The sequence below is a fragment of the Lissotriton helveticus genome (genome assembly GCF_964261635.1).
Source record: "Lissotriton helveticus chromosome 1_1 unlocalized genomic scaffold, aLisHel1.1 SUPER_1_unloc_63, whole genome shotgun sequence".
In the NCBI taxonomy this organism is placed as follows: Eukaryota; Metazoa; Chordata; class Amphibia; order Caudata; family Salamandridae; genus Lissotriton; species Lissotriton helveticus.
Window position 1 is genome coordinate 59897 of NW_027611707.1, and position 13090 is coordinate 72986.

At 41.6% G+C, this 13090-nt stretch overlaps 1 protein-coding gene across 1 annotated transcript; it reads left to right on the forward strand.

Annotated features, from left to right (window-relative positions):
• The first annotated feature begins 3469 nt into the window (after positions 1-3469).
• LOC144806326 (uncharacterized) lies at positions 3470-10130 on the forward strand. The gene is made up of 2 exons (XM_078672714.1): positions 3470-6366; positions 6444-10130. The coding sequence occupies exons 1-2, from the start codon at positions 4579-4581 to the stop codon at positions 6627-6629; spliced, it is 1974 nt and encodes a 657-aa protein (XP_078528840.1). The 5' UTR covers positions 3470-4578; the 3' UTR covers positions 6630-10130.
• The last annotated feature ends 2960 nt before the right edge of the window (positions 10131-13090 follow it).

Below are 13090 nucleotides of genomic sequence, written 5' to 3' on the forward strand. Positions count from 1 at the left end.
TGAAGTCAGACCCTGGTTCTGCCTGGGCTCGGCTAAGCTGCTTTTCATCATTCAGTTGAGCCGGGAGATGAGCAGAACCCCCCCTCCTTCTTAGATACCAGTGACACTGCGAACTATGGGAGGAGGAAGGGGGGGTGGCTCCTGTGCCCTGCTGCAGGCTCTGTCTTCTGCCTTCTCCTGTCCAATCCATATATTTCAGAGAGGCAGAGGCTGTGTATTAGGACATTGTAATGCTGAGAGCAGCGGGCCTATATCAGGTTGTTACATTGCTCAGCATTCGAACTCTGCATCAGCTTGAACTTGAATTGTTGTTACTCAGAGACCATGGTTTGTATAAATCTAAGAGTCTGGTTGACTGATTTATGAACGGTGGGCAGAATTATGTACAAAGACTTTAACGTACCCATGCAAACCAGATTGTTTTGATCTGCAAGTTTCATGGTCTGTAAATGGAAAGATGGGGGTTATGAAGATGTGGACTGGGTTGTTAGGGTTTGTTCTCTGAGAATCTGGGTGCACTCTATATTCACAGTGACCTATTCCAGCAAAGGATCATGGTTCTTGAACCCAAAAAAAATATGTATTCATAACCAGAGTTGCTTCGCAATGGCATCCAGAGAACAAGAGATTATTTTGTTTTGGAAGTTCAGGACGGATATTTGTAAAATGTGATGAAGTGTGTTTGTCGTCTGACGCAAAACTATTTCTTTACTTTCTTTCAAGATATTCTGGGATGACCAGGCAGTGCAGCGTGGCTGCCACCCTCGGATGAAATAAATATAATATAACTGTCAGGTAAGGATTCCTATTACTCTAAGTTTCCTTTTCCCCTGTTTCTTCTTTCTCTATTCCCTTTCTTGATTTGTTTTTATTGTCACTTCAGCTTCAACATTTGACTCCCTCTGTGCACTATTCTTGTTGTTATCAAACTTCTGATAATCACCTGATGGAGCCACATTCCTCCTGGAAATGTTGGGAGTGTAGTACAGGTCCAATTCTTTTTAGGTCAGTTTTGCCCAGCAGTTCCTTAACAATTGGCATATTTGACTCCTCTTCCAGACCACATGATACCATCCTCCCTCTGTCTGTTCTTTCTGCGTATTTTCTCTCTGGATTTGACTTCCATCTCTTTGCGTCCTCCTATTCTGCCCTTTTTTGTCCTGTCTACTACAAGCAAAAGACACAGTACATGTGTGTGGACACACATGCACACAGGGCTTGCTTTAGGGTGGTGTCAGGATTCACAGAGTCGCCTCTATTAGCCTTCCAAGACGACGATTTGGCTCTTTGGCAATGCCCCGTTTTACTCGGGCTAATGTCTGGTTTCCCTGCCCCACAGGAAGACAACAGCAATAATTAGGAAATGTCCCAGTGAACAGAAAAAGAAACTGCCTAATATCTGTATTAAGAAACTGCCCAATATCTGTATATAGTTTGGGTGGTGCGCCCTCTAGTGATTGTAAAGAAGCTGCGTGCTTCAAACTGCGCACTTCAACGCAGATTTTGAACCAGCAGCTGTTCCTTGCCGCTGCTCCGTGTCAGGAATCCATGACGGGGGCTGTCGGAGTTTAGGAGCAGATTAGTGTTAGGTAAACACTACCGGAGGTTTCCTGGAAACGCAATTCATGAGAGAATTTCGTGTTTAGCTGAGCGCTCTCGTTGGTCCTGAGAGGCTTCAGCAGGAGAAGGAGTTCACAGAGCTACAGCGTCATTACGGCTAACCAGGGATTACAAAGGTCGTATTGACATCTCTTTATACTGTGCCTAGCTGTACGTCGAGTATACTTTGAACACTGGAGAGTCCGACTGCAGTGAGGAAAAGGCTTCCCTTTCGAGAGACATTCTGCAGGAAAGACAGTAAGGTCGCAGCACTCAATGTAAATTGTTGCAGTAAACGCGCATGAGCTACAGCGCAGCATTAACAAGAAGAGTATTCCCCAGGACATACCCCTCTTGCGCTTTCCCTGTACTTTCCTTTTCCCTATCTTTCCTTCCTAGTCCCCTTTTGCGCGCATCTGAGGAAATTCTTTGGAGAACAGTTCTACAACCCTGCACCAATTGAAGTAAGCTTATTCTAAAGCAGAACCCCCAAGACAACATCTGGCAGAAGGCTTCACAGGTATTAGTTTAGTACTTGGGAAAGTAAGAAGGGAGTTTAATAGAGAGACAGAGTTTAATGTAATGTATGTTTCTTCAAAGATAGAAGCCCTGCAAGATACCTATTATCACATATAGAAGAGTAGCAATTGCCCTGGCTTGAACTGGTAGGACAAGTTTTGATTTACTTTTAAGAAAGACAGTTAAAGTGGAAGAAGGTTTGTGGGTTATTCTCTCTCTCCCAACTCTGTGTATTAGGCACCCCCATTGGAAAAACGACTAGTCCTCAGAAGTTGCGGGTGACAGCTGAAGCCAAGGTTTTTCTTCTCTTTCCACTTCCCCTTTCCCCCCCGGCTGGTGTGATTTGCTCTTGAAGTGAAGATACCAGTGGAGGGGTGATTGAGACAAGCATCACTACTGCCCCTGCAAAGAGTTGGAGCGCTTGACAGGTGGTGTGACCGGTGGAACTGCACCTGGTGCTGACCTTGGGGGCACTGTATTTAGAAGTAACTTATGGGTTCACAAGCATCTACTGAAGAGTAGGGGTGGGCGGAATTTGAGTAGTCATGCTACGCAAAGCTTCGCGAAACGGTAAAAAATCTCCGCGAGCACGCAAAAGTTCAGCAAACACGTGGAATTGCTTGTTCCGCCCGTTCGCGTTGCTTTTTTCCTGTTCGCGAATGCTGTTTGCGTGCTCGGGGAGAAATATCTCGCAAACACGCATTTTTAAAGCACGAACAAGCAAAAAATTCAACGAAACCGCAGATCGCAGAATTTTTGGCAATTCCGTGTTCTCTGCAGAACCTGTAATTACCCAAATTCCGCAAATTTCACGACACGAATTTACCACCCAGGCCTACTGCAGAGTTTCCTATGCCGGACCCCTGTGGTGAAAGTGGGAGATAGCCTTTTTTCTCTTTCCTCAGTTTTGTGTTTTTCTTTTCTTGACCCTTTTTGGTTTCCTTTACTGTTGTGCTGTTCAATAAAATGTCCCTTCCTAGATCACTGGAAAAAGGAATAGATTAACAGTCTAGGTGGGCAGGGGAGTAAATAACATCTAGTAATTTATTACAAGAATTACAAATATCTCACTATGACGCCAGCCATTGCCACAGAAATTGCAATTTGATAGTGGTGGCTGCTTCTGAGAATCTGTATTTCTTTCTTAAATATTTACTTCTTTTGCTCTCAGATACTTCATTTCCAGTGATCCCAAGCTCCCGACCTACACTGTTTCACCACTGTCAGAAATGCAACTCAAACTGATTTCCTATCTTGTTTTTGTTAATGCTTTCTTTGTGCAAAGTATAAAGTCACAGATATTTTGTCTTTGTGTTCATTTACAATTTTTTACTCCATTTCTACAGGTGACAGAAGCATGAACAGAAAAAAGAAGGTTTAAATTTAGTGAAACACAACGAAAAGGATTATTTCAAGGAAAGTTAAAACTTTCTCGAGCTCTAGAGAAGAAACACATTCTATGTGCCAGGAATGGTGAGGATGTTGAAGCGGAAGAAACTGGTGAATGTGAAAGTTGTCAAATCCCTAAAGGAAAATTATCATAAATGTTTACCAAGTGTCAGTAACTGAGATTAAGGAGAACATTGGCCACAACTGATAACCCCACAGTGCACTTGAGAAAACTCAGTGTTGTAAATTCTGTTTGATGGTTTATGAGAAATGCTTTGGAGACCTAAACCCTCCCCAACAGATCAGCATCCGTAGACGTGTTGTGATGTGACAGAACCGTCAAAAAGACTAATATCCCCGATTTACAAGTGCAAGCTATTGACTCCGTCTCCTGTGATTCAGAGGAGGGAAAAGATTGTTTAAAAGAAACAAATTGTAAATGCTCTCTCTTAGATGTCGGTTCGGCAAAGATGCCGGATTATCATTTCCAATATAGGAAGATTTTCCCCCACCAACTCTGTCTCTTGGGTTGACCCGAGTAGTTTCAAAGTGTCCTGTAACTTCCAAAGTGGATCATGTACTTGTCTTAGCCACTGAGCAAAAAACGCATATAATGGCACAGAAAGTATAAAAGGGGCCAGTGTTACACTATTGATAATTCTTAAACCAGCCTGGCATGCCCTAATTACCTGCCATTACTTGTATGAACAAATGTACTTAACAGGCAAACACTAAAGCCCAAAGACCTTATCAGTGCCTTTAAAACTACTAAATCAAATGTGATAAACTAGAATCACTAAATGAAACTAATTAAACTTGAGAGAATTCACCCGGGCATAACTTGGAGAAAATGAATCCATGAGAGGCCTCTTAATCAATACAAGGGGCTCCTCAGTGAAAGTTTATAAGACAAGTTAGATAGGTGCCTTTAAAGGTAGGAACATGATCTCCTGGAAAAAACGATAATTAGTTAAATGCATATGTTAAGAAGAGCATCTGAAATGTATTTTAGAAGGTCATGCTGAGTTGTAACAAACAAGTACATGATCAGAAATCATACTCAGTCTTAAGATGGCATGTATCCAGGAACAAACCCAACTTGGAGAAACAAACAACTCGAATAAGAGCAATGGATGTGAGAACAGCTTTAGTCATCAATCCCACCTCACTAAACATGAGAAAACTAGTTCTGGACGAAAACCCTATCAGTGTCCTGAATGCCAGAAAGGCTTCACTCGCAAATACAACCTTACTGTACATGAAAGAACCCACACTGGGCAAAAACCGTATCAGTGCTCTGAATGCTGTAAAAGCTTCAGTAGCAAATCCAATCTCACTTTACATGAAAGAAACCACACTGGACAAAAACCTTATCAGTGCTCTGAATGCCGCAAAAGTTTCAGTAGCAAATCCCATCTCACTTTACATGAAAGAAACCACACTGGACAAAAACCTTATCAGTGCTCTGAATGCTTGAAATGCTTCAGTCAGAAATCCAACCTTACTGTGCATGAAAGAACCCATACTGGGCATAAACCGTATCAGTGCTCTGAATGCCAGAACACGTTCAACCAGAGATCCAGTTTAATTGAACATGAGAGAATCCATACTGGGCTCAAACCCTATCAGTGTTCTGAATGCCAGAAAGGCTTCACTCGCAAATTCAACCTTATGGTACATGAAATAACCCACACTGGGCATAAACCGTATCAGTGCTCGGAATGCTGTAAAAGCTTCAGTACCAAATCCATTCTCACTTTACATGAAAGAACTCACACTGGACAAAAACCGTATCAGTGCTCTGAATGCCTGAAACCCTTCACTCGCAAATCCAATCTCACTTTACATGAAAGAACCCACACTGGACAAAAACCGTATCAGTGCTCCACGTGCCAAAAAAGCTTCAGTTTTAGTGGCAGTCTGATTCAACATCAGCGAACTCACACTGAACAAAAACCGTATCAGTGCTCTGAATGCTTGAAACGCTTCAATCGCAAATCCAATCTCACTTTACATGAAAGAACCCACACTGGACAAAAACCGTATCAGTGCTCCACGTGCCAAAAAAGCTTCAGTTTTAGTGGCAGTCTGATTCAACATCAGCGAACTCACACTGAACAAAAACTGTATCAGTGCTCTGAATGCCTGAAACGCTTCACTCGCAAATCCAATCTCACTTTACATGAAAGAACCCACACTGGACAAAAACCTTATCAATGCTCTGAATGCCGGAAAAGCTTCAGTCAGAAATCCAGCCTTACTGTACATGAGAGACGTCACACTGGACAAAAACCGTATCAGTGCTCTGAATGCCGGAAAAGCTTCAGTCAGAAATCCAGCCTTACTGTACATGAGAGAAGTCACACTGGACAAAAACCGTATCAGTGCTCTGAATGCTGGAAAAGCTTCAGTAGGAAATCCAATCTCACTTTACATGAAAGAACCCACACTGGACAAAAACCTTATCAGTGCTCTGAATGCCGGAAAAGCTTCAGTCACAAATCCAGCCTTACTGTACATGAGAGAAGTCACACTGGACAAAAACCTTATCAATGCCCTGAATGCTGGAAAAGCTTCAGTAGGAAATCCAGCCTTACTGTACATGAAAGAACCCACACTGGGTATAAACTGCATCAGTGCTCTGAATGCCAAAACAGTTTCTATTACAAATCCAGTTTAACTGTACATCAGAGAATCCATACTGGGCTCAAACCGTATCAGTGCTCTGAATGCTGTAAAAGCTTCAGGCACAAATCCAACCTTACTGTACATGAGAGAACACACACTGGGCTCAAACCGTATCAGTGTTCTGAATCCCAGAAAAGCTTCAGTCATAAAATAACTTTTACCCACCATGAGGGAACTCACACTGGGAATAAACCTGATTAGCTCTCTGAATGCTGAAAAAGTCAGAAATCTGGTCTCACTCAACCTGCAAGAACATACCTGGAAAAAACCTCGTCATTGTTCTAAATGCCAGGGAAGCTTCTGCTGGAGATTCAATTTCATTCGACAAGAGAGAACGCACAAAGAGAAAGAAAATGACCCGTGCTCTCAATGTGACAAAAACTTCAGTTGTAAATGTAACCTTTCTACATAAGCGAGCCAATGTGGGAGAATAAAAGGTGCTCAATGTCAATCCTGAGGAGGAGCTTTCAGCATCACAAAACCTTTACATGAAGCAGCCACAAAGACACTGCTCCATTGATTGTCCAACAAACCGTCTACTGAGAAAAGCACACAGCGAGGGATGGAAATGCTTGAATTAACCTCATTCCTTTGTAACTATTTGTGGCCTCATTCCATTCAGTGTGTTTTGTTGCCTGAGTGTTTATAAGCAATGACTGACCCACAAAGGCCATTTGATACGGAACTTTGAGGTCATGCCCCCAAGGGTCGGGAATGCATGTAATCTCGAACTGTTTCCAGCCTTAATGAGCCTCACCAGGGGGCTGCAGCAGGAGACCCTTTGTCGTAGATCTCTATGGAACCAACGCATGTTCATGTCTGTGCCACTTACGGCTGATCATTGAGAAAAACTAAAAGTGATGGAATGACTGGTAGTTGATCTCAGCACCATCCCACCAAATCATTCTCTAGTCTTTGTGCAACTACAGATAAGGCCAGCCATATGCAAACCATTCTTGGCTCCACCGTAAATAGTCCTAATGACTTCTGTTCCGAGTGGACATGGCCTCGTATTCCAAAGATCCACTTCAGCGCCCTCTTTCTATGTCCTTTTTGCTACAAATGGACCTGCTTCCCATCTGCTGAGGACAGTTACACAAGATTTACAATCTCATCAGATACACTCAAAAGAGTCTCACAGATAAGCAGGCCTATTCATAAACTACTATAGGACGACTAAAATACAAGAAAATGCGATTCACAAAGTATGTGCTGTCGTTCTGCCTCTCCTATCTTTGTCTTTGTAGAGTTGCCTGCCTCGACTGCAGAGTTTCCGCACACGTTTATATACTTTTTGTAATAAATGCGAGAGGGGGCAGAGTGGGAGTGGGTGTAAAATGGGAAATATTTATGAATAAAGGGGAGGGGCTAAGGGAGGAGTAAGGAGGGGTGTAGGGACAGACAAGCACTCACCCACAAAGGAGTACACCTATTGCTATTTACACACCACACCTCTAAAGTCAAAACAGTTGTAAATGTACCCGAGCTCGGGGTCCAACATCACACATGGTCATCCACTGGAACTGCGGCACACTCCCATTAATAATAACGGAGGTACGGACATAAATTAAAACGGCATTAAATTAAATATTTTAAACTAATTAAAAATCTAAACAAATGTCATTCAAGGCAAAAAAATATCTAAAAAGAAAAAAATAATTATTTTACAATGTTTTATTTTTAACATTTGTTGAATTGCAACACTAATATAACATTCATTTTTAGTGAAGTATAATTACATATGTTATAATTAATGCCCAACATCAAATTTCAGGTTATTTCAGGCAATCAGGTGACACCACGTTGCAGAGATTTTCATATTTTCAATCCAAATAATAGACTAACATGTCCACCACTCAACTTAATTTCAATTTTCACTATACTAATTCACCACTAATCCTTTAATGGGTTCCGTAGTAGTGTGCTACTCTCCGAAAAAGTGCTTTGATGCCTCGTGAGGGGTAATAAGCACCATATGCTTACAATTACAATACAATACATTTAAAAATTATTAATACATATTATAAATGTTAATTTAGGTGGGACACCTTTAATTAAACCATAATACAAATATATCTTCTATATATTCAACTTGGGTGGAGGTTTCCCTGTGTAAAAAATATAAAGAATATTTAAATTGTTTATTACACTTGGCAAAAATATTTTTATGTTAAATGCAAATGTAAGTGTTATAAACTAAATTAAAAAATGCTACAATAATAACTCACAGTTTACTTAGAGATTTAATTGATTTTAAATGTAAAAAAAAGTTTTTCTTACAGATCTGTTTCAAAAATCCCAACTAGCTAAAATCATCTGATTTTCTTATTATGTACTCCGAATGACTGATTTGCCTTATTCACCTCTATTCGGAGGGGTACATCCCAAAAAAATCATGTATAGAATTAATTGAAAGTATTTTTAAATATATGTCATTTTATAACATTCTTTTGAAGGTGGGTGTAAAGGCAAAATACATAATTCTATTTTATCTTTATTTTCAAATGGGTTTGTTTTTTAAGTTTTAAGTCTCTCTCTCCATTATTTTCCATGGGAGGGCTTTGCATTCCCAGTGGTTGGCTATGTATGGTGCTGCACTTTCTATTGCTCCACTTTGGCCAAAGTAAGTTACATTTGTACATTTTACTCCACCTCTGTTTAAGCGTGTGCAGATGTTCAAGTCCACACTTTTGAGTAACTTTATCGTAATGGTGAATAGCTAAAACTAGCAAAGTTACTCTACAAGCATCCTTGTATGTATAGATTACTCACAGGTGTAAGGTACCTCTGTGAATAAGCTCGAGGTGTCCAACTCAACCTGAGTGCTTCCTTTTTGTGGTAATGGTAAAGTGGACGCGGGCACTTGGGCTGTTATTAGAGCAAATGGGATGGTCCTGCGCAAACACCAGAGCACTCATCCGGTGTGTTTGTTTGGCTGGGGAGCGGCAACGAATACTTTGAAGTAATTTTCCTGGACTTGCTACATCACTCGCCTCCTGAGGGCCTCCTGTAGCAGCAATTTATCATTACCGTAGTAGGATCAGGTCATTTCTCCATGTTCTTAACAATGTTATCGTGATTTGCTTTTGTACTTTCCCTTCTCTTCCTGTTACCTAATTTTGTTGGTTTCACCACAACATAAGCACAGAAATGTACTTTGCTTTTACCTGGTTCTGAGGTCTTATCCTTTCTATAAATTTTTATACAATGAACACCCTCGCTGTACGGCTACAGTGTAAGCACAGAGAGCCCAAACCCTGAGATTCCTGCACCTTGATATGCCTTTATTAGTATCCTTTCCACTTTGATAAGTGAGATATGGGTTCGAATCGCTGAACAACCTTTAACCCTGCTGTGATACACCTTGGCGGTTACAAGTTTCATGTTTGAACCTCCAGCGGGAGCTCTAGTACGCTGCTTGTCTCGCACCACGTTCCATGCTTTGCCTCTTATCATCAACCTTGGACCATCTTTATAACATTGGAAGCTCCGAAGACTACGCAGCTGTTGTAACTGCCTGAAGTTTCATAGATTTTGATGGCCGTGAATTCAGGTTCAACTTGATGACCCAACTCTACTCTGTGGGAATTTTGCACTTCATGACACTTCTGCGCATCTCGTCAGCTTCTGGAACTGATTGAGCCCAAAACATTGCATCAAATTCCAGTGTTGATCATCACCAGACATCGGACTTACCAGTGCCCCTCGAGCATGGCTAGCGAGGTCCCTTACTTTTTTCTATGTGACTTCCTGATTGATTCAGTGGATCTGCTTTTTTTCTTCATTTTGCTTTTTTTGTGGTTTTGAACACACAACTAAATGAGTACTTTATTTCCTTTGGGACAGTTGTTTTTGCTAATTAATAACCCTTAATCTACTGACCTGGTTTTAATTTTCCCTCCTGAGTAATTATTAAATACTCCTGTTTCTCTAAACTTTGTTTGAATTTTGAATTTCTTTGTCTCTTTTTTCTCCATTGTATTGAAATTTGTGACATCCACTGTTTTGATTTATCTTTGAGTGTGGCCTTATTACTCAAGCCACGTTACCAAAAGCGAGCTAGTGACATTTTAGTGGAAGACACATTTACCTTTGCCGACCATAGTAGGGAAAAGCATAGCAGGCTGATTCCAGGAAGCAGATCAACTACCTGACAACGGTTACTGTCTTAGGTGGAATCTGCACCCACTGTAGATGCAAAAAGTAAAGATTATGAGGGAAGCTGTTGGTAGATGTGCCCACAGTATCTGAGACTACCACCCTCTCTCGAACAGTTGAAATAGCTAAAGATGCACCCTGTCAGACATTCATGTCTCAACATCTAAGACCGCCCACTCATGTCATACAACGGTCGCACTGTTACCTGAGTCACTTTACACTGTGATGTGTACAAGCATTTTACGTAAACAAGTTGTGTTGTGCGTTGTGCACAGGCATCACCCCCTTTGTATGTAAATGAGCTTCTGTCGCCAGACACCCAAGGCTCCCATCTCTTCTAGTGCAGCTGATAACGTGAGCACTGTAAGGTAATCACAAACAAGGGCTATATTGAGAAATAATCAACTTCCAGGTCACACAGCTGTGGTTATGTAGTTCTTTGTTAGTTTTCAATTTATGTTAATTTCCAGTAATTCTCCAGGTTACATTTTGCTCAGTTTATCACTTTCTATCGTTCTTTGCGCTCCATCAATTAAAAATTTGAGGTTTTTCATAGGATATATTGTTAGTGTTCATTGACCTTGTCACAATCCCTTCATTCTCGATTTGTCAGCATGTGTTTTGTCCGTCTGCTGTTCTAGGATGGGCCTTCTCAATGCAGAAGGAGCTGTAATAGAAATAATGCATCAGGCATATATGAAATTGTCAGAGCTACAAATTGTGATCGAAAAGAGTTGAAAATGTACCTCTTTAAAGATTATCATATCATGACGCTGAAGGAACCAAAATTTCTATCATAGGACTATACTTACCAATAGCCCATAAACCATATTTACAAGTAATAAGTCAGTCGGCAATGGAGAAGGTTCAATCATTTATTTTGAAAAATAGGCCCTACACAGGGGAGTCTAAGTCTACACGACCCTCAGAGGTGCGCAGAGAAGACTGCCAGAATACAATAAATACAAAGCATATATACGTTTCACACACAGTATGATATCACCTAACATGGCAACGTACTATTTGTCAGAGAGCCAGCAGGAAGACCCATATAAGGCACAATAGATTGCTAGTAGCTGAGCATAAGCTATTCTGGGGGCAGGTCAGTAGGTGCCTCCCTATCTATCTTGGTCCCATGGAGTACAGGAACGAAGACTGCAAGAATGTGCGCATCCTACAAGGAGGGCAGGTGTGACCTTGAGTTTCTTCGAGCTACAAACTAACAAGCTGTGCTTTTGCCTAAGCTCCCATCTCAGTTCTGTAGTCAGAAACACATCACGTGGTTTCAGAGAAACCGAGCATGGACAAGCAGGAAACGAAACTAAGATGGCGTCAGTTATACCAATAGGCCCGATATTATACAAGAGTGAGTAGCTTCTCGCGTCTATATGCTAAGGATACAATGGAAACATTACACTACTACAGGCTTATATTGGGTACATTAGGCCAGTATATGGACCATTGAATTCTATATCACATCAGACGGCCCTTTTGGCGTGATGTAGCCAATATAACTAATCTATTCCAAGCATATACCTTTGTCAATGTGCATGAGGTCCGAGACCTCCTTTTGGGTCATTTGTCTATCAGTCTTGTTTTGTCGAGAGACAGTCAATGCTGAAGTCAATTTAGCTGCACAAAAAGAACAGTAAGCTGGTCTGCAATGGAGGCACAGGCAACAAGTGAATACTATGCCAAGAGCCCCAGCAAGGATCATGAAGATCTTCCAACCCCAAGTGGACTAGAGGCTCCAAAACCATCCTGTGAGGGACCAAGTACCAGTGTCGGCATGCACCTCGGCAGCCAGCCGATGCAACTTCTGAATGGTGAGGTGGATAGTGGGGGCGGAGTCAGGTATGTAAACACAGCAGGAGCTGCCGATTACGCGGCATGCTCCTCCTCTATCTGCTAAGATGACGTCAAGAACCATCCGGTTAGTCAATATCCCAGTAGTAGTTAGAACAACGTTATCCACTACCCTAGCTAGGCGTCTCACATCTCGACTAGTGAAAATCGGGCCCCATATGGGGAACAGACCCTTTGCTATGTCCGTGAATTGCTGTAAGGCGGTATCAGTCTGGTCAGTATCTTCCGTATTATAACTTTGAATACTTCTATTAGAATCTACCTCTCTCCTGACCAGTTGGTGCGTCTTGTGATAGTCAGAAGGAGCTATGTACACAGGGGGGTAAAGAAAAGAGAGGTAACACCTTCCTGCCCAACCTTGTGGAAGCATAAGCATTTTCACCGCATACAAAATACACGTTAGGTGGGGTTATCAATGGCGGAGTACTATTATTGTGCAGAGTATACGTATAATTGCACCCACTATTCCCTACTCTAACATGGCCTCGTCCCTGTATACAAAAGGTGGAGGTACTATTCATAATAGGTATAGGCATGGCTTTAAAATTATCATTAGTGACTTTTCGTTCCTGAAAATGCTGAAAGTACAGAGTAGAATTAAATTGTTAAAAATCCTGCATTTCTTCTATTAACCAAGTGAAATTTTCATAGGCAGTATAAACATTCATGCAAGCATTTGGGTCTAAAGATCCTTTGCCTCCATTCCCCGTTTCATCAAAACCTTGGTGCTCCTTAACCCCTTAAGTGCTGCCTCGGTGCATTGGCCGACGGCAGCACTACCTCCCCAGTGCTGCGCACGACCATTGGACGTCCATTCAGCACTAGTTCCAATGGACAGCGCAGCACTGGGGAGGAATGTTTAATAGCATCT

What these genes read in the sequence shown, in the direction of transcription:
- LOC144806326 (XM_078672714.1), top strand. Translation starts at nt 4,579, where the DNA reads ATGGCATGTATCCAGGAACAAACCCAACTTGGAGAAACAAACAACTCG. An exon ending in TAACTTTTACCCACCATGAG is followed by an intron (nt 6,367 to 6,443) that starts GGAACTCACACT and finishes CACTCAACCTGC; the next exon opens with AAGAACATACCTGGAAAAAA.